The 23,061-nt window shown below is 37.8% G+C and overlaps 1 protein-coding gene across 1 annotated transcript in view; it reads right to left on the bottom strand.

Moving 5' to 3' along the window:
* The window catches only part of IRAG2 (inositol 1,4,5-triphosphate receptor associated 2), a 135,361-nt gene that overhangs the window by 35,584 nt on the left and 76,716 nt on the right, over positions 1-23,061 (bottom strand). The window contains exons 16-20 of the mRNA XM_013047815.2: positions 11,030-11,144; positions 10,422-10,584; positions 3,401-3,462; positions 1,990-2,070; positions 1,149-1,245 (exon numbers count right to left, since the gene is read on the bottom strand). Coding sequence (XP_012903269.2) covers positions 1,149-1,245; positions 1,990-2,070; positions 3,401-3,462; positions 10,422-10,584; positions 11,030-11,144 — 518 coding nt within the window. The remainder of the gene's footprint in view (positions 1-1,148; positions 1,246-1,989; positions 2,071-3,400; positions 3,463-10,421; positions 10,585-11,029; positions 11,145-23,061) is intronic.

Genomic DNA, 23,061 nt, shown 5'->3' with positions numbered 1-23,061 from the left:
TTTCCTTATCCTTCTTATCTTACATTAGCATCTTCTGGCAGGGATGTGGTGAGGATTAAATGAGGTAATAGTGACATTAAGAGCAGAGAACAGGCATCTGCAGGCACTGTAGGATTGTGATTGTGTTATTATTCCTAGGTTAGTGTGAGTAAAATAGCTCTGTAAAGCCGTATGCTATTGATTGATACAAAGTGGCTGTTCCACTAGTCATGGTAGTAGTTTTCCCTTCTCTAGTTGAAATGATCCACAGATGAGTCTACTTGCTCTTTATTTCATCTTAACTTTATTTTGAAAACCATCCCATGTCTTTTGGTCATTTCAGAACCAGCCGTTAACTTTTGCTTTCAGCCACATCTCGGTTGTGATGAGAGATGTCACCACCATGAGCATTTCCTAAGATGAAATTCATTCTCCTTGACCTGACACTGAGTCATAGTACACAATTTGTCCCACAACCTGCTCCAAACTTATATTCTACTGCATCACAACCAAACTCATTCTAAAAAAGACTTGTCCAGCTTCGATTCTTCTTCAAACACTTGAGGCTTTTGCATTCTTCTGTTTAACTTTGTCCTCCCCAGCTAAAACTCTTTTTCCATCCTTTTTGCAATTCCAAAAAGCAACCCATCTTTTAAGGCCTGCTTCAACTCTCATTTCTTCTATGAAGCCTTCTTGGACTTCTCTGGGTCCATTGTAATCTCCCTGATAATCTGTGATATTTTAGGATTTATTTTTTATTATAGAGAATATTATACAGAAATATGGGGCCTTGCACAGAGTAGGTGCTCCAACAGAAGTTGACTGAGAGAATTCAAGGATAAATATTTGAGTATTCAACAACTTTTCCTGTACAAATATAATTGTGATTAATGACTTTCCTTTTTTTTTTTTTTTTAAGATTTTATTTATTTGTCAGAGAGAGTGAGCACAGGTAGATAGAGAGGCAGGCAGAGGCAGAGGGAGAAGCAGGCTCCCTGCTGAGCAAGGAGCCCGACGTGGGACTCGATCCCAGGACGCTGGGATCATGACCTGAGCCGAAGGCAGCTGCTTAACCAACTGAGCCACCCAGGCGTCCCATTTCAAAAAGAACCTCACCCTCAGCCATGCCTGATAGGGTCGGTGTAAGGGAGGCAGCTATCCATGCTTACCTAGCGGAGGTGTATACCAGCTCGTATATATGAAGGTCAGGAGTGTCTGATGTAGTCTTGCTTCTTGACCACTATATCGTTTATGGCAACACTGCTTCTGAACAGAAAATTAAATAGTATTAGCTATCTAAAGGGTATAACATATTTCATTATTATCTTCATCTCCAAAGGTAGAAAGAATATCACTGGTCTAAATAACCCTGTGAGAGAGGTCAAGAAGAACATAAAAGATCCCAAGTAACCTTTTGATCGAAAGTGATACCTTATGGGTAAAGTATAATTCTCATTAAAAATTACAGATTGATAGTTTAACAGAATTATATCAATTCCCAATGATTGACACTGTCATATAAGCAAAAGCCTTGAGGATAAAGGTATGGGTGATGGGTAAGCTTAGTTATACAATACTTCTTCATGATACCACAATCAAAGAATTTAATGTATCACTGTATCGTAGTATTTACTGGCATTTTGTGCAAGCGTATGACAAGGAAGAAGAATAGGAAGGGATGCCTGGGGGGCTCGGTTGGTTAAGTGGGTTAAGTGTCCAACTCTTGATTTCAGCTCAGGGTCATGAAATCAAGCCCTGTGTTGGGTTCGGAGACTGCTTAGGACTCTCTCACTCTGTCCCCCATCATCTGCTTGTGTTCTCGCTCTCTCAAAAGAAAAAAAAAAAGTTAAAAAAAAAAAGTAGGTATTCATTGTTTCATCTCATAATCTCCCAAAAGTGGTCTGGCTTAGAATTCTAAGACTAGTAATACACACTGGGCTTCACTTGCCTTTTTGACATAGCAGTGATTCACGACGGGCACTTAACTTGTTTCAAAAAGCTTAAACTTACCAGTTTTTCTTGAAACGGTTGTTGAATTCCATCTGAGCAGGACAAGGGATCACAACGAGGAAATTCCTCATCTAAACAGCTCTGTCATGAGAAAATGGTGCAGCATATTCAAAGGCAGAATGACGACAGTGTCAAGGATACAAAGCATATTAGACTTAAGAGAAGATACCATGCTACCTGAGGAGGGTGGCATTGGCTGGTTCTGTTAGGGGTTTAAGGGAACAGGCTTGTAATGGTAAAGGCTTTGTTGCATTTTTCCCCTTGTTCTAGGAATGAAAGTCAAAGTTTGGGGACAGGAAATGCAATGGGTTTGTCACTGAAATCTTCAGGCAGAGGCCAAAGAAGGTTGTCTGGAGACAGGTCAGTGTAGTGAAAATTGGTGCCTCTGAGAATCTCATAGCAATCAAATTGTGGTCTTAGTCCAAGAGGTGGAAACATACCTATCACAATTACATTATAGAAAATTGTATCGGTGTTCCTGGTAAGATTAAAGCATATTTAGATGTAGAGGTTTTTTCCACTTCAATTACTGTAGGGGGCTTTTTAGGCACTCTGCCTGGCCTAATCTCCCACATGCATAATTTTTTTTTTTTCTCTACTTAAACAGATGTGCCTGCATTATGCCTTGGGAACAGATACATGCAGACACCACCCTTCTTTCTTCCCTTCTCCAGTCCCCACCCCCAGTGCCAACCTTACTGTTCCTTATGTTCCTCATTTATGAACAAAAAGGAGAAATTCACCAAGTAGCATAAGTGAAAGAAATACATTGAACTCTACCATGGATATATTGAGATATCCAGACAGGAAGGAGTTAAAAGTTTAATTCAAATAGGAGGGGCACCTGGGTGGCTCAGTTGATTAAGTGTCTACCTTTGGCTCAGGTCATGAATCCAGGGTCAAACCCTGAGCCAAACTCCTCGCTCAGCATGGAGCCTGCTTATCCCTCTCCCTCTCTCCCTGCTTGTGTGCTCTCTCTCTCTCTCAAATAAATAAAATCTTCTTAAACACACACACACACACACACACACACACACACACAAAATAAATAGGAGACAAAAGATGCAGGAATCATCCCAGCCCATCTAACAGTACACATTCAAGAATATCAGAAAGGATGTGCCTAAGACGAAAACACTGGCCCTTTGCTAATAGGTACAGTAAATTCTGAAATGCTTTCTCTTTGAAAGATGTTATTAGCAGCCATTCACAAACGAGATCCCCACTCTTGTTTTGTTAAATGCTTTCTCAGTGCAGAAGAGAACAAAGTCCACCAGAGCATTTTCTTCTAAGTTGGTTATTTAATTTTATGATTAAAATGATTATCTATTATAAATTAGCTTCAAAACTTTATACAAATTGGACCTCTTCCCCGTAGTAAATAAGATCACAAGACTTTTTTTTTTTTTACCTGAAATAACAAGCCATGGAGGCGTCCTTTAATTAACTTCTTTCTCAGTGACTCAGTTGTTGCTAGAAAGAGAATTCATAACCAGCTTAATAGGACAATTTGTAACCCCATTTTCCCTCAGTTCCTCTCATAAGCTTTTAAGAACTTTAAATTTGGGGTCTGAAGAAGGGAGAGAGAAAGCTGTGACTTCTGAGAATGGCATTCTCAACTCATGTCTGGTGGGAAAGGAAGAGCAGAACAAAAGCTAGAGCAGCTAACCCATGATCCCTGCTGGGCATTCCAAATTCCCCTCCACAGATATGAGAGATGTCCTCTAGAAGTCAGAACGATTCCACCTTAACACAGTAATACACCTCAGAGGTCATTCAGTCCAACTGCAGAGAATGTAGAAATCCACTCTCCCAGAAGCCTCTGCATGAGCTGTGAGTGAGGGATGGCAACCCCTAGAATCAAAGCCCTGTGATCCCAGAATCCTACGGATCGGTCTGAGATGACAAGAATACTGTTGCCCAGTGGATTTCAATGATAACTGGTGAGTCATGCTGGGATCAGACTCACAGGATGAGGCTCAATTCAGTATAATTTTCATGAAATTAAAAATGTCTGTCTTTCTACTTCTCTGAAATCTGCCTCCCAGTAACTTCCAATTTTTCATCTCTGGAGTAACAGAAATGAGGAGAAAAAAAAAACCTTTTTAACTTTTTGAATTACACAGGTACATATCACTTACCTGACAATCTACACTCCTTAAAATATAGACAAGAACCAGAAAGTAGGCCCAAATCTTGTGCACCAAAATAGATGTTGATATTCATGGCCTTTATTCCTGTGGCAATTCCTCACACTTCCACTCATACAGTAGGCTCTGAATTAATACAGGATTCTCACAAGCTCTGACTGCCTTCTCAACCCACAGATGATTAAAAACAAAAATTACATGAGGGTAGGATGCTCTGCTAGATGGAGACATATTAATAGCTACCTTTTTTTTTTTTTTTAACACTAACAGCAAGGAAAATTAACAGCAAATACTCTGGTGTCCAAAGCATACAGTTTTCTATCTCAATAGACTGAAGAAATTCTGAGCCATTAAAATAATACTAATATATGTGAAAAGTACATAATCTAACAAAATTTTTTTCTAAGAAAAAAGGCTTAAAAAGCTTCAATTATATTGAAAATTACCATGTAAAATTCTATTTTGTAAGAATTTTTTTTTTGTAAAAATAACTTATTTCACAACTAAGCTTCACTTAGTGTTACTAAGCCCACTAGGAGGAAAATACTTCTTTAAATATTTCTAACACATTTAAGTAATTGATTTTTAATACTTAAAACTCTAGTAAAAGATTCAGTTTTAGAAAATTCTCTTTTAACTGCATTAAATAAATCCTTCTCCCAAACTACATCTAAGCAACAGCAACCAACCTCTCAGAAGTGACCAACATTATGTTTGTGAAGGTTGTGTATCAACAAGACACTCTCTGTGGATTTCCAAATAGGCTTGTGTTTCACAAGAAATAATGAATTAGTATAAGACCATCTAAATTGCCCATCTGCTTTCCCACCAGGCAATCTTGGGTTTTAGGACTAGTCCATCTCAAAACATTTAAATCGTAAACCTTGTTTCAACAGATGTTTTGTGCAACGTGTAGAAACTATTTCCATATGTTCCATGAGGCAAAATACATTGCCTTATGAGCCTAATTTGCATTCACCTTTGTATTCTTTTTTATGTGTTTGGAGTTGGACCTGCCATGTCCAACTTTAGATTTACATGGAAATAAATGAAACAATGGTCACTATATCCCCCGCTGTTGCCATCTGCGATATAGGATGGGACTGGATGTCTTGGATACACTGTCTTCAAAGGAAGCTGGGACAAAACAACTGTCCAAATGACTATGCAATGAGACTACAATTAGTTAGGCAAAGGCCCTACAATTAATTAGCTGTTGATAATTAAAACTTTATCAGTGCAATAATAGTGCTATCAATGATGGTTGACATTTATGGAACGTGAACTTTTATAACACAATGGATGTGTTATGTTCTATAAAACTGTGTATTCAAAAAAAATTAAGTTTCACTGAAAATCAGAGACCAGGAAAAAAATTCACAATACATATATCTGTCAAAGGACTTGTATCCAAAATATGTAAAGAAATTGTACAACCAATGACAGAAGGACAAATGTCCCAATTTGAAAATGGGCAAAAGATTTAGATATTTCAGGGGAGCCTGGATGGCTCAGCTGTTAAACATCTGACTTCAGCTCAAGTCATGATCCCAGTATCCTGGGATCGAGTTCCCTATTGGGCTCTTTGTTTAGTGTGGATCCTCCTACTTCCTCTCCAGCTCCCCTGTGCTTGTATTCTCGCTCTTGCTATCTCTGTCATAAATAAATAAAATCTTTAAAAGAAAAAAAAAGACTTAACGACTTCACAAAGAAGATTTACAATAGTCAGTCAGCACAACAAATGAAAATCACAAGAAGATACCCAGAAGAGTGACAAAAATGGAAAAGAATGACACCACCAAGCACTGATGCTGTAGAGAAACCGGAACTCCCACACACTGCTGGTGGGAGTGTGAAATGTTACTGACCCTATGGAAAACTGGCAGTTTCTTAGTTACAGCTGCACTATGCCCTAACAACTCTGCTCGTAGATCTTTATCCCAGGTTAGGGAACAACATATGTCCATACAAAGACCCATATGCAGACGTTCATAACAGCTTGCTCCATAACAACCCCAAATTGCAAATAATTTAGATGTCCAATAATAGGAGAAAAGACAACCAAACTATGGAACCATTCATACAAAGAAATATAACTCGATCATGAAAAAGGCATGCCACTAATAAACATAACATATTAAGATAAATATTATGAGGGAAAGAAGACAAAAACACAAAAGCACATATTTTATATCTCAATTCTAGAAGCTAAACTAACCCATCCGTGATAAAAATCAGATCAGAGCTTAAAAAATCAGACCTTATAGTGGCGGAGGTGGGGGAATGGCAGTGACTGGAAAGTAACACAAAGGGAATGTTGTGGGGTTACAGTTCTGCGTTTCAATGTGCATTTGTAAACAATATACTTCAGGTGGTGCCTGGGTGGCTCAGTCGGTTAGGCCTCTGCCTTCAGCCCAGGTCATGATCCCGGGGTCCCAGAAAAAGCCCTATATCAGGATCCCTACTCAGTGGGGAGCCTCTTCTCCCTCTCCCGCTCCCCCTGTTTTTGCTTTCTCTAATAAATAAATAAAATCTTAAAAAAAAATACACTTAAGATCTGAACAATTCATGATATGTTAATTATGCCTTAATTTTTTTAAAAAAGAACAACTTATTTTTTAAAAAATGACAAGAACAAAAAAAACAGGGTTTATGAGATGAACTCAGGTTAGGAAGAGATCATCAAAAATGTATATGCAACATGTAACCAGAGCACTAACAAACAAAATTATAAATTATTAGTACCTCAGAAGAGAACTTGGATCACGGAGATGTGCCTCTTAAAATGACCAAAGGCAGCCTCACAGGGTAACAGAAATGCACAATAACAAAAGCATGGAGATGCTGGTGACATTTAAATGGCACAGCGCTGGTGGGGTGCTAAGGAAATGCAGATGGACGGGGAACTCAGCGAGTGGGATTGCTAAAGCGAACGCAGTGGGGAGTACCGTCTGCCACCAGCCAGAGCTCTGTAAGGCTGGGTGGCTCTTCTGTGGGGGAGGATGCCCAGGTACAGACACTTGTTTGTAATTTTAAAATAAAGCTAAAAGAGCTCCTCCTGCTTGTCAGCAGCCAAGCCAAACACTCTCTCCTTCCGTGCTGAAGGTTCTAGTTCTCCCACCAAGCCAGACCCTATTCCTAGGAAAATCGTGAATGAAATGATACAACTTCCATACTGCACTCAGGTCATTACCCAATGGCTAAAGACAAATGAGAACGCACGCGACAGAAACGTGCTCTAGCCGAACAGACTCTCCCGAGCACTAGCTATTGTTTCGCATTTGTTAATTAACTACTGCGTTTTCTGGGAGCAGATACTGACACTCAGAGAGGTAAAGAGATTTGCCTAACTTTATCCAGTTTCGCTGGATACATCGAAACATAATACAGAACATTGGTTCTGTTAGGAATCATTAGGCTATACTGCCTCCTAGATTATGTCATCCATTTCTGCTTCCTACATTTGGGAAAATTTAGGCCCCCATCCCATCAGAGTTGCTGTGCAAGAGATGGTTTGGGGTTGTTCCTTTGGTCCTCAACCCAACACCTATCTTTAAGTACCTCAACCCCCCTTTCTTGTCTCATGTCCCTCTTGTGTACTGACTGCTCAAGACACATGGCCATCTTCAAATCCCTGAGGCTCTTATCTGTCCCATACCCCAACCGCTCCATGTTAAGGATAGCAAGTTAGAAGACAGCTCCCAGAGAGATCATCTAGGTGAAAGCCTTCTCTAAAGTTGATACAGATACCAGGTTCAGAGAAGGAGTTATGATATACAGGAGCTGCTCAGGCTCTCCCGCCAAGGAAATATTTATAGTTTCTAAAGGTAATCAGTTCCCTCCTTGCTTATTAAATCAGGGACTCAATGAAGATTTCATGTTGGATGGGGTAAAAAGAGGATGAACTATAAAGAGGTGATAGTCTATACTAGATCAAGTGGTCAGTGTTTCATTAGATTCACTCTAATATGTTAGGTAAATGCCTTAGATCTAAGAAGACTTTTGGTTTCCTTTTCAAAACAAACATTCATTTATATACCCAGGATTGCCTTTGTTAACAAGATACTTAGATATATATGTAGGTAAGGAGCAGGAGAAAGAAAATATATAGGTAACCATTCAGGAAACCCAGCAGTTCTAAGGGCACGTGTCACGGAGGCTGGCATGTTCACTTATAAGCTCATACATCAGTCCAATCCTGGCGGCCCCTGAAAACTTAGACATTACTTTTTCAATATTAGGTTCAGGATTTCTATTCAAATATCATGAATAATTTCCTAGTTCCAGCTCATGAACCGTCATTGACCTGAACATTTGGACACAATCACTGAATCCCCACCCAATTTGCTAAGGAACCATTCTTAGATGTGACAAAAATCCATTGCCTTAAACACTTAATAAATGTAGTAAGCTAACTAGAAAGTTTCAGAAGAACTAAGTGGATTTAAGTATTTTTATTTTCTGACTCAGAATTCAAACGTCTGACTCAGAATTCAAACAGCATGTGGTGACAGTGGTAATGGTGGAATGTGCCAGGATGTGTTTATATGATAACTGTCCTACCTCACTGACATTTATTCACAGTCTATCTGGAAAATCTGCTCCGCAGAACATTTAAAAAATATGTGCCACCCAAATTTCCCTTGTTGCAAAGGTTGATTTTTAAGGGCATTGTTAGAAAAATCCTCATAAGCAAATGGTCTTCAGAACAAAATCCTGATGTGTATGCCTTCTATGGGCAGCAAAAGATACAAACAAGTCAAAGAAAAACAAAAACAAAAACAAAACAAACAAACAAAAAAAAACCAGGCAGGTTGTGAGCAACTCAAGACAGAAAGGAGGCATCCACTCTACTTTATCCAGCCAGGAAAAAAAATATATATATATATGCATACAACCCAGGATAGCTTTCGGTAATATTTGGACCAATGAAGTGGGAAGACAATAGCAACTTCATTATATCAAGAATGTATATTTTGGGATAAGTTACAAAAGTTGACTCTTCCAAGAAGGCATTGAAAGGAAATCAAAGGCGAGGGTGGGGTGGGGGGAGTAGGAGGAGGAGATAAATTCTTAGTTTTATAAACTATCGGGGTATAATGTTGACTTAATCAAAGATAAATATAATTGAACCCAAAAAATTAGTCCTCTAAAAACAGTGTCTAAAGCAAACATACCATAAACCAAATCTAGAATGCCTTATTATTCGTGTCTCAACAAGAACACTTCTGATCACAAGGGAATCTTCTCCAGTGCCCTCTGAGCAATCATAAAATAATGTATAGATTATGTAATTTAAAGCCTTACACTGACAGAGTAAATTGGTACTTAAAATTATTGAATAATTACTATTACATTAGAACTAGCCAAGTCATTGAAACTTTTAAACAGCATTCTCAGATAGCAGTACGAACAGTACAATAAATCCAAAACAAACCCAGGTCTGAAAATCTCCTTCTCTAGCTTAGCTTAAGCTGATAATTCATTTGTTTGTTACCCAAATCAATAATTTTGTCTAAAAAGATCATCTAGGACAGCTAGAACGAGAAGCTGGCCAAATAAAAGCAATTGACTGGTAAATGGTCAAATAAGCAAGCTTTATTTTGACCAAATTATGTTTCCAGAATAAAATTCACTACTGAGTAATCCGACATCTGTCATTTGACAATTGTCTTCTCACCTAAATCCCTAGTAAACACTTACTTTCAGGTAATACAGAAAAATGATCAATATCCCAATTTTTAAAGCAAAATATATATGTAAAGAGCACATTAAAATTTAAAAAGGGTTTTCACATATTTAATATTTTGATACACTGAATTTGTAAGTATTTTGCCCACCCCTAAAATTACTATGTAAAAGAAAATAGAGGGGCAGGTCCTTTCTACCACACAACGGGTACAAGCTAGCTAATAAAATTGGGGTAGGATAGGTAAGCCATTTGCGAGTTCAAATATCCCACGCATGTAAGATTTTTTCCTTCCTTGTTTACTTTTACAGATACTGAGAACTTTAGTTTTTAAAGAAGTAACAGTCATAGACAAATCCAGCTCATAATTTAAAAAGAAAAAAAAAACTGAAAGGGAAAGTTAGCCATTAACGCAGCCTACTTGGACACTAAGCAAGCCTTTCTGGAAGCCCACGATACTGCTTTCTGGAACCATTTTATTGTCATAAATGTGGGTATTAACACAGCAGCTGTCATCTACAAAAATGGCTATAGTCTTTTTGCCCCACCTCGGAGTGGACTGAATTGGGACATAACACATATTTGCTACTCACTTTTCAGTTTTCTCGTCTTCTGCTCAAGTGTCTGGCAAGTGTTCACCAATTCGGTATTTATAGCCTGGAGATTCCGTTGTTCCAAGATTGCTTCCTCTAATTCATGCAGCAAAGACTTCGCTTTGTCACCGGCTGAGTGGGCTGTCGGATCTCGATCCTCAACCTGGACACATACGGTTAATACTGGATTTTAGCAGGGTGGCGGGGAAAGAAAGCAATTGAGCGTCCCCTGGTATTATGCACACAAAACTGAAAATGTGCTTTTCTTCTCAGGGAAGTGATAAGCCTCTACTGAACTTCTGCAATTCTGTGTTTGCATGGGCTTTGTACACCGGAGCTATCTCTACAGCGGTAAAAGTCCTGATATGTCAAGTTGCCTCTTTCTGCAAAGATGCCTCTTTCCTCGGCAGGCTGTTGACACCGCCTCTTTTACAACTCCCCCCGTACTTCCTCCGCTCACTGCTGGTCGCCTGGGACTGAACTTCACAGTTCCTCTTCGGGGTTTTTTTTTTTTTTTTTTCTGTTCCCCCTCCATTTTTTACTTTGTGGTTTTAAGAACATCTGAGGAAACTTCCTCTTGAATATAAAGTAGTCACAGGCTACCCTACCTGCTCTGCTCTGTCCTCCGGCCATGGGCTGGTTCCTTGGACTTTCTTCCTAACAACAGCTTCCTGCTTGACAGCATCTCCTTGCACTGGTTCAAGCGCTTCTCTTTGATTCTGCCTGGAGTTAAAAAAAAAAAAAAAAAAGTCCAAACCACAAGCTGTCAGTGACATTTCAACGGAGAGTCACCCCTGGGAAGTTGTGACAAATTAAAACTTAAAGCACTTCCTCAGAGATCAGAGGAAAAAGTGAAAGTATTTACATACATATACATGCTTAACAAATAGGGAACTTTAATCAAAGCAATCGTATTGATCTGTTGGCCTGGTACCCTCACTTTATAGACCAGGGCATTTTGTATCTTCTTTTACACTGGGATATTCAGTTTCCCACCAGCTACATTCATCATAGTAATTAGCATCAGTCACCAAGTGCTTAGAAGATGGTACGGAAATGAGGTCACTGTGACAGGTGCAGGATTTACATATCATAGCTAGCTAGCGGTTTCAGAAAAAGAAAGGAAAAGATGATGGAAAAGAAAAAAAAAGAAAGGAAATAAGAGTTTGGGGTCATGACTGTGGCCTTTTCTCTTTAAGAGCTGTCAATCATGCTAAATTGTGAGCACAGGAAGGGCTGCCCCAAGCACAGATGGAATACTAGATGGTAGTATTTCTGAAAACTTGACTGAAAATTTGACCACTCCCTCCCTTTCTTCTTCACTCCAAATCTCTTAGTGTTGCTATGTTACCTCTCTTTCAAATCCAACTATAGTCCTCCAAAATTTATTAAAATGCACTTGCTCTCAGTTAGCTGATGAGATTATTTAAATCACGCTAGGTATCAATATATCAATGACTATCTGGAAACAACTTGACCCGAATAAGGGTCATATCTTTAGCTCAAAGGGATGACAAACTTCGGGAGCTTCAAAGCAATGAGGAAGACATTGTCAGATTTAGGCCTTGTGCATGCCTCTCAAACATTAACACAGTCAGATCTCTTGGTATATTGGCATAGAAAGCCCTAACTATAAGACGAATCACACAAGAGACAAGGATGGTCATGCAGAATGCTTACCATCATGGTAAACTAGCAACCAAAATCCTAAACAAAATAAAAAACTACCTAAACAAACAGCCTACAGAGCCCTTACAGCCAGACTCTTGTTTTAAATATGGTAAGAACATTTAACATGAGATCTACCCCCCTTAAAACACGTTTAAGTGTATAATATCGTTAACTCTAGACACAATGTGGTACAGAAGATCTCTAGAATTTACTCATCTTGCATAACTGAAGCTTTATACCTGTTAAACTGCAACTCTCTATTTCCCCCTCTTCTAGTCCCTGGAAACCACCATTCTACTTTCTGCTTCTCTGAGTCTGACTATTGTAGTTACCTCATGGAAGAAGTATCATGGCATATTTGTCCTTCTGTAACTGGTTAATTTCACTTAGCATAATATCCTTGATTTATCCATTTTGTCACATGTGACAATTTCCTTTTTTAAGGCTGAATAATATTCTACTGCACACGCGTGCACACACACACACACAATTATATTTTCTCTATTCATTTACCATTGATAAACATTTAGGCTGTGTCTACATCTTGGCTATTGTGAATAATGCTGCAATAAACATGGATGTGTAAATGTCTCTTCAAAATTTTGCTGTGAATTCTTTTGCACATATATCCAGAAGTGGAATTGCTGGATCATATAGCAGTTCCATTTTTAATTTTTGAGGAAATTCCATACTGTTTGCCATAGCAGTTGCACTGTATTAAATTCCTACCAACAGAGTACAGAGTTTTAATTATTTCTCTGGATCTCTGCCAACATTCGGTATCTTTTGGTGGTTATTTTTCTTCCTTTGGTTTTTAATAATAGCTTTCCCTAACAGGTGTGATTTGTTCATCATTGTGAATGACTCACTGTGCGTTTTATTTGCATTTCCTTGATGATAAATGATGTTGAGCATCTTTTCATATACCTGTTGGTCAACTTTATGTCTTCTTTGGAAAAAATGTCTATTCAAGTCCTTTGCTATTTTTAAATTGGGTTTTTGTTACTGAGTTGTTATAGTTTTTCATGCATTTTTAATATTAACCCCTTATTGGATATATGGTTTGCAAATATTTTCTTTCATTCCATAATATATCTTTTCTCTATTAATTGCTTTGCTGTTCAGAAACATTTAAGTCTGATGTAGACCCATTTATCTAACTTTTCTTTTGTTGTTTGTGCTTTTGATATCATAGCCAAGTCCAATGTCATAAAGATCTTCCCCCAAGTTTTCATCTAGGAGTTTTACAGTTTTAGGTCTGATATTTAAGTCTTTAATCCATTTTGAGTTGATTTTTGTATATGGTATATAGCAAGGGTTCAACTTCATTCTTTTGCACATGACTATCCAACTTTTCCAACATAATTCGTTGAAAAGACCATCCTTTCTCCATTGTGTATTCTTGGCACCCTTATTTACATATCAGCTGCCCATTTATGCATGGGTTTATCTCTGGGCACTATATTCTGTTCCACTGTCCTTAGGCCACACCATACTGTTTAATCTACTATAGCTTTGTAATACATTTTGAAATAAAAAAGTGTACTACCTCCAGCTTTGTGTTTCTTTTTCAAGATCGCTTTGGCTATTCAGGATCCTTTGCAGTTCCATGTGAATATTAGAGTTATTTCTTTTTCTATTACTTTAAAAAAAAGCCAGTAGGGGGAGCGCCTGGGTGGCTCAGTGGGTTAAAGCCTCTGCCTTCAGCTCAGGTCATGAACCTAGGGTCCTGAAATCAAGACCCACTTCAGGCTCTCTGCTCCACGGAGCCTGCTTCCTCCTCCCTCTCTCTGCCTGCATCTCTGTCTGTCAAATAAATAAATAAATAAATCTTTAAAAATAAAAAAATGCCAGTAGGGTTTTGATCAGTATTGCACTAAATCTGTAGATGACTTTGGGTATCATGGACATTTTAACAATATTAAGTCTTCTAATTTGGGAACACAGGATGTCTTCACTAATTTGTATTTTCTTTAATTTCTTTCAGCAATGTCTTACAGTTTTTAATGCACAAGTCTTCACCTCCTTGATTAAGTTAATTCCTATTTTACTCTTACTGATGGTATTTTAAATGAGGTTGTCTTTCCAATTTCCTTTTTGGATAGTCCATTGTTAGTGTACAAAAATGCCTCTGATTTTTATATGTTAATTTTGTATGTTGCAATTTTGCTGATTTTCTTTATTGGTTCTAACAACTTTTTGTGGAGTCTTTAGAGTTTTCTATATATAAGATCAAATCATCTACAAATACAGATGATTTTACTTCTTCCTTTCCAATGTGGATGTGTTTTATTTCCTTTTCATGCTTAATTGCTCTGGCTAGGACTTTTTTGTTGCTGAGAAGTGATGAGAGTGGACATGCTTGTCTTGGTTCTGATTTAAGAGAAAACACATTGAGTCTTTCATCAAGTATGATGGTAGGTTTGGTGTTTTTCATATAGGGCCTTTATTATGATGAGGTGATTTCTATTTCTAGTATTTTGAATATTTTTATCATGAAAAAGTGTTAAATCTTGTCAAATGCTTTTCTTCCTCAATTCAGATGATCATGTGATGTTTATCTTTCATTCTGTTAAGGCGGTTTATCACAATTTGTGTAGGCTGAACTATCCTTCCTGGCAGGGATAAATCTCACATGGTATGATCTTTTCAACACATGATTAAAGTTGGTTGCGTGTATTTTGTTGAGAATTTTTGCCCCTATACTCATCAGGAATATTGACTTGTCGTTTTCTTTGCTTGTAGTTCTTTGGTATTGGTGTCAGGATCGTACAGACCTCATAAAATGAATTGCGAAGTGGTCCCACCTTTATAGTTTTTTGAAAGATTCAAAAGTCTTCAATAATCTCTTACTATTAATCTTCCCTAGATCTTTGGCAAAATTCATCAGTGAAACCATCCAGTCCTGATCTTTTCTTTGTTGGGTTTTTGAATACTGCTTCAATCTCTTTACTATTTTTTGTTCTATTCAGATTTTCTTTTTCTCACTGGTTCAGTCTTGGTAGGTTGTATATTCCTAAATATTTATCTTCAAGGTTATCCAATTGTTGGTATATGACTCCTCATAGTGGTCTTTTATGATCCCCCCCAACCCCTTCACTGTAGCATCAGTTGTAATTTTTCTTCTTTTGTTTCTGATCTTATTTGAATCTACTTTTTTTCCTAGTCTAGCTAAATGTTTGTCAATTATATCTTAAAAAAAAAAAATTCAGGCTTTCAGGAAAGATGTCAGAAGAAGAGGATCCTAGGCTCACCTTGTCCCACAGATACACCTAGATAGCACACACATCACTGTAAATAACTTAGAAAATGACCCAAAGCCTACCAGAACAGACTCTACACAGTTAAATATAAAAGAAGAGGCCTGGGGCGCCTGGGTGGCTCAGTGGGTTAAAGCCTCTGCCTTCGGCTCAGGTCATGATCCCAGGGTCATGGGATCGAGCCCCGCATCGGGCTCTCTGCTCAGCGGGTAGCCTGCTTCCTCATCTCTCTCTTCCTGCTTCTCTGCCTACTTGTGATCTCTGTCTGTCAAATAAATAAATAAAATAAAAATCTTTAAAAAAAAAAAAAAAAAAGAAGAGGCCATATTGAAGAGGGTAGCAAGGGTGGAGACATGGTCAGGAACCAAACTGACTCACAGGACTGTCTAAGGGAAGAAAGGATGCCATTGGCACAGAGAGGGGAGAGGAGCATACCCCACCACAGGCACCCCAGGCATGTCGGAGCCACACTGAGAAGATGAATCCCTATTGAGCTTTGAAACCCAGAGGGGCCTAATTTCACAAGTTCTTATAATCAGTGGAGTATAAAACCTTGAACTTTGAAAACCAGGTAGCTCAGCTCTGGGAGAGCTGGAGGGCAATAGGAAACTGAGTCCCCACACTTAAGGAGGCAGCACAACAAACAGTCCCACTGAGATACAGCATAGAAACACAGTTTGAAAAAAAAACCTGGGGTATACAAGAAGGAGATTTATTTACTAATCTCAGAGCAGGTGCTGGAGGGGTATGGATCTTTGTAAGATTCTACAAGAACAAAAGAGTTGGTGGGCACCATTTTCCTCTTCAAACCCCTCCCTACCCCCCAGCCCAATCTAGAGACACCTGCAGGAACCAGCACAGAGCAAACACCCTCTGCCTAGTTTAAAAATAGTGCACCCCAACCTGCATTCTCCTGCAGATGCTCCCCCTCTATCCCGGGTTAGGCAGTGCACCCCACCCCTCCATTCTCCCACAGGCCTATCCCCCCAAAATATCCTTTGCAGGAGTCCATTCAAAGCAGTGCCACTAGCCTGACAGTGTGCAAGCAGAGTTGACAGGGGCCAACACTGCTCCAAACTGACTCCTTCCCTGAGAGAGCGAAAGATAACCCCACACACTAGCCTGACTGTGACCCTAGCAGTGGATTGGGGGTAGGTCTCTGTCTGACTGCAGTCCTTACTCACAATGAAAGCTTCTCATGGAACAACACAGGAAGAACACCCTGAAGTTTGGTGTTAATCCAGCTTTGGCAAAAGCCTGGTCTGACACAAATCATGCCCAGAGTGGCCTGAGACTGGCCCATTAACAACACAGGAATCAAACTATGCCCACAACAGGCAAGGAAAGCCACTGCAGATGACTGGACTGAAGGCAAATGTGGCTCAGCCGTAATAGCAGTGTACACACAGCACACATACGAGACACCCCTGAAAGACCAAGTTCTGGTGAACAGGGGCATGGTTCAAAAGAGGTCTACAGGACCTCTTCTTCATAAGGCCACTAATTTCAAGAATAAGAGACATAGCTGACTTTCCTAAAACGCAGAAATAGACACAGAGAGTTAGACAAAATGAGGAAATCACAAGACAGCTAAACAAAACAAAGATAAATAATATACCTGTTAGTAAATTTAAAGTAATGGTAATAAAGATATTCAAGGGACTGGAGAAAAGACTGGAGGATCTCAGTGAGACCCTTAACAAAGAGATAGAAAACATAAAAAAGAACAAATCAGAGATGTATAACTCAATAACTGAAATTTAAAATATAGTAGAGAAAAATGGATCAGTGACCTGGAAGACAAAGTAGTGGAAAGCAATCTAGTTTAACAGGAGAAAGAAAAATAAATAATAATAAATTAAAATAGATTAAGGGAAAACAATGACATGATCAAGCATAACAACATTCATATTATAGGGATCCCAGAAGAAAAAAAAGAGAGCAGAGGAGGAAGAAAGATATATAGATAGACAGATAGCTAGATAGATAGACAGATTTGAAGAAATAATAGCTGAAAACTTTTGAAGAAGGAAACACAAATCTAGATTCATCAGGCACAGGAAATCCCAAACAAAATCAACCCAAGCAGATCCACACCAAGACACATAGTAATTAACATGGCAAAAAATATAAATAAATAAAATCTTTTTTAAAAAATGGCAAAAAGTAGTGACAAAGAGAGAATTTTAAAAACAGCAAAAGAAATAGCCGCATACAAGGGAAGCGCCATAAGGCTATCAGCTGATGTTTGAGCAGAAAACTTGACTGGCGAGAGGGTGTAGAATGATATGTTCAAAGTGCTGAAAGAAAAAACCTGCAACCAAGAATGTTCTACCCTTCAAGCTATCACTCAGAATAGAAGGAGAGATAAAGAGTATCCCAGGGGGAAAGAAAATTAAAGGAATTTATCACTACTAAACCAGCCAGAGAAGAAATGTTAAAGGGGATTCTTTGAGTGGAAAAGAATGACCACAAGCAAGAATAAGAAAAATATACTAAAATTATGTATATCTGTAAAAATCAGTCAAGGATTAACACACACAGGTGTAAAGTATGACATCATATGCATAAATTCTGGGGGGAAGGGAGTAAAAATTTAATGCTTTTAGAATGGGTTCAAACTTAAACATCCATCGAATTACTTTAGACTGCTTATATGCAAAAGACTATATAGATAAACCTAATGGGAACCACAAATCAAAACCTGGTAATAGATATGCAAAAAAATAAAGAGAAAGGAATCCAAGCAGATCACTAAAGAAAGTCAGCAAACTATGATAAAAGAGAACAAAAGAAAGAAACAAAACACTACAAAAACTACCATAAAACAAGTAACAATATAGCAATAAATATATGACTATCAACCAATTACTTTGAATGTAAATGGACTAAAGGCTCCAATAAAAAGAGATAGGGAGACAGTATGGGTAGAAAATAAGACCCATCTATATGCTGCCTATAGGGGACTCATTTCAGGCCTAAAGACACAAGCAGACTGAAAGTGAATGGAGGGAAAGCATTCATCATGCAAATGGAAGTAAAAGAAAACCAGAGGAGCAATACTTAGATCAGACAAAATGGATTTTATTTTTTTTAATTTATTTAAGAGAGAGAGAGAGAGAGAGCAAGAACAGGGGGAAGGGCAGGGGTGAGGGAGAAGCAGACTCCCCACTGATTAGGAAGCCTGACTCAGGGCTTTATCCTAGTACCCCTGGGATCATGACCTGAGCTGAAGACAGTCACTTAACCAACTGAGCCACCTAGACCCCAGACAAAATGGACTTTAAAACAAAGACTGTAACAAGAGAAAAAGATATTATGTAATCATAAAACAATTTGACAAGAAGATATAACAATTGTAGATATATATGTACCCATCTTGGTAGTACCCAAATACATAAAGCAGCACCCCAATACATAACAGATATAAAATAAATAACTGACAGCAACACAATAGTAAGAGACTTTAATACTCCACTGACGTGGAAGGATAGATCATCCAAACAGAAAAATCAATAAGGAAAAATTGCTTTGAGTGACACATTGGACCAGATGGCTTTAACAGATAGATTCAGAACATTTCATCCTAAAAAATACACATTCAAGTACACATAGAACATTCTCCAGAATAGGTCACATAAGAGGCCACAAAACAAGCCTCAGTAAATTAAAAAGAAAAAAAAAATAGGACCTCAAGTTATACCATGCATTTTTCCAGCCATAGCTTTATGAAACTAGAAATCAACAAGTAAAAATCTTGAAAGAACACAAATACACAAAAGTTAAATAACATGATACTAAACAATGAGTGGGTCAACAAAGAAATCAAAGAGGAAATAAAAATTCTATGCAAACAAATGACAATGGAAACTAATGGTCAAAATCCTTGGGATGCAGCAAAAGCTGATCTAAGAGTGAAGTGTACAGAATACAGATGTACCTTGAGGAGCAAGAAAAATTACAAACAACTTTGTCATACACTTAAAGGAGCTAGAAATAGAAGAGCAAATCCAAAAACCAGTAGAAGAAAGCAATTATACAGATTAGAGCAAAAATAAATGAAATGGGAAAAACAATAGAACAGATCAATGAAACCAGGAGCTGGTTCTTTGGAAAGAACAAAATCGATAAGGCTTTAGCCAGACTCCTCAAAAAGAGAGAAAGAGAAAGAGTCAAACACACAAAATGAGAAATGAAAGAGGAGAAATAACAACATAGAAATATAAAGGATTTTAAGAGAATACTATAAAAAATTATATGCCAAAAAATTGGACAAACTAAAAGAAATGGGTAAATTCCTAGAAATATAAAATCCCCAAAACTGAATCAGAAAGAAATAGAAAATTTGAACATACCAGTTACCAGCAATGCAATTGCATCTATAATCATAATCATAATCATAATAAAACTCCCAACAACCAAAAGTCCAGGATCACATGGCTTCATAAGTGAATTTTACTGAACATTTAAAGAAGAGTTCTTACTAGGTATTTATTTATCCAAAGTATACAAAAAGGCTGATTTGAAGGGGCACATGAACCCCAAAATTTATAGCAGCATTATCAACAATAGCCAAATTATGGAAAGAGGCCAAATGTCCATCAACTGATGGATAAAGAAGATGTGGTATATACTTAAAATGGAATATTACTCGTCATCAAAAAGAATAAAATCTTGCCATGTGCAGCAACGTGGATAAAACTAGAATGTATTTTGCTAAGTGAAATAAGTCAGAGAAAGACAAATGTATGATTTTACTGATATGTGGAATTTAAGAAACAAAACAGATGAACATAGGGGAAGGGAAGGGAAAATGAAATAAGATAAAAACGGAGAGAGGGGCAAACCATAAGAGACTCTTAAATATAGCAAACTGAGGGTGGCTGGAATGGAAGTGGGCGGTGGGCATTAGGGAGGACACTTGTTCCTATGAGCACTGGGTGTTCTATGTAAGTGATTAATCACTGAATTCTACTAAATTCTACTCTTGAAACCAACACTACACTATATGTTAACTAATTTAAACTTAAATTAAAAAAAAAAAACAAAAATAAAGAAGAGTTGATGCCTATTCTTCTCAAACTATTTTTTAAAAAGTAAAAAAGAAAGGAAAGTTTCTAATATCATTCTATGTGGCCAGGATTAGCTGATAGCTAAATAAAGACAGATAAAGACACCATCAAAAACAAAACAAAACTACAAGCCAATATCTCTGATGAGCATAGATGCAAAAATCCTCAACCAAAATACTATCAAACAAACTTCAATAATACATTAAGCCATTCACCATGATTGAGTCAGATTTATTCCTGGCTTAAGAATGACTGAATATTCACCAAACAACATGACACATAACATCAATGAGAGAAAGGATACAAACTGTATGATCATTTCAATAGATGCAGAAAAAGCATTTGACAAAGTACAACATCCATTCACGACACAAACCTTCAACAAAGTAGGTTTAGAGGGAACATATTTCAACTAATAAAGGCCATTTTGAAAAGGCCACTGGTAACATCATACTCAATGGTGAAAAACAGAGATTTCCCCCTAAGATCAGGAATAAGTGAAGGATGTCCACTCTTACCACTTCTATTCAACATAGTACCCGAAGTCCTAGTCACAGCAATTGGGGGGGGGGGGAGAAATAAAAGAAATAAAGGGCTCCAAATTGATAAGAAATAAAACTATCACTATTTGTAGATGATATGGTACTATATATAAAAAACTCTAGAGACTCCACCAATGAATTCAGTAAAGTTACAGAATATAAAATCAGGGCTGCCTGGATGACTCAGAGGGTTAAAGCCTCTGCCTTCAGCTCAAGACATGATCCCAGCGTCCTGGGATCGAACTCTGCATCGGGCTCTCTGCACAGCAGGGAGCCTGTTTCCCTTCCTCTCTCTCTGCCTGCCTCTCCACCTACTTGTGATCTTTGTCAAATAAACAAAATCTTTAAAAAAAAGAATATAAAATCAATACACAGGAATTTTCTGTGTTTCTATATACTAATAATGTAATAGAAAGAGAAATCAAGAAAACAATCTTGGGACACCTGGATGGTTCAGTGCGTTAAGCCTCTGCCTTCGGCTCAGATCATGATCTCAGTCCTGGGATCGAGCCCCGCACCGGGCTCTCTGCTCAGCACAGAGCCTGCTTCCCCCTCCCCCTCTGCCTGCCTCTCTGCCTACTCGTGATCTCTCTCTCTCTCTGTGTCAAATGAATAAATTTAAAAAAAAATTAAAAAAAAAAAAAAAGAAAAAAAATCTCATTTATAATTGCACCAAAAATAACAAAGTACCTAAGAATAAACATAACAAAGAAGGTGAAAGAACTTTACATTGAGAACTATAAAACACTGTTGAAAGAAACTGAGGACAACACAAACAAATGGAAAGAAAGCCCATGCTCATGGATTAGGAGAACAAATATTGTTAAAATGTCCATGTTACCCAAAGAAATCTACAGATTTAATAAAATCTCTACCAAAATACCAGAAGTATTTTTCATATAACTAGAACAAATAACCCTAAAGTATATAAGAAACCACAAAAGACACTAAATAGCGAAAGAAATCCTGAAAAAAAGGAGCAAAACTAGTGGGATCACAATCCCAGATTTCAACATATATTACAAAGCTGTAGTAATCCAAACAGTATGGTGTTAGCACAAAAAGAAAGACCCATCAATAGAACAGAAAGAAAGACACATCAATAGAATAGAACAGAAAAAAACCCACGCTTATACAGTCAATTAATCTATGACGAAGGAGGCAAGAATATGCAAGGGGAGAACACAGTCTCTTCAACAAATGGTGTTGGAGAACACTGGTGTTAGACAGCTACATGCAAAAGAATGAAACTATGGAGCACCTAGGTGGCTCAGTTGGTTAAGTGACTGACTTGATTTTGGCTTAGGTCATGATCTCAGAGTTGTGGGAACAAGCCCTGCGTTGGCCTCTGTGCTCAGCAAAGAGCCTGCTTGTCCCTCTCCATCTGCTCTCCCCACCACTTGTGCTCTTTCTCATGAATGAATGACTGAAGGAATGAATAAATGAATGAAACAAACTGGACCACTTTCTTACACTGCACAAAAATAAACACAAAATGGATTCAAGACCTAAGTGTGAGACCTAAACCCGTAAACATCCCAGAAGACAGCACAGGAAGCAATTTCTCGGATATCAGTCACAGCAATATTTTTCTAGATCTGTCTCCTGAGGCAAGGGAAATAAAAGCAAAAATAAACTTTTGGGAGTATATCAAAATAAAAACCTGCACAACAAAGAAAAATAATCAACAAAACTAAAAGACAAATTATGGAACTGGAAAGATCTGCAAATGACATATCCAATAAAGGGTTAGTATCCAAAATATATAAGGAACTTATAGTGCTCACTTTGGCAACACATACACAAAATATATAAAGAACTTATAAAACACTCCAAAACAAATAATCCAATTAAAAATGGGCAGAAGACATGAACAAACATCTCTCCAAAGACATACAGATGGCCAACAGATGCATGACAAGATGCTCAACATCACTCATCATCAGAAAGATGTAAATCTAAGCCACAGTGAGATACCACTTCACATCTGTCAAAATGGTTAAAATAAAAAGCACAAGAAACAAGAAATGTTGGCAAGAATGTGGAGAAAAAAGAATCCTTGTGCACTGTTGGTAAGAATGCAGCCACTGTGGAA

The sequence above is a fragment of the Mustela putorius genome, unplaced genomic scaffold, assembly GCF_011764305.1.
Source record: "Mustela putorius furo isolate JIRA1106 unplaced genomic scaffold, ASM1176430v1.1 tig00537227_pilon_pilon_pilon, whole genome shotgun sequence".
Lineage (NCBI taxonomy): Eukaryota > Metazoa > Chordata > Mammalia > Carnivora > Mustelidae > Mustela > Mustela putorius.
This window is presented reverse-complemented; position numbering and strand designations above follow the sequence as displayed.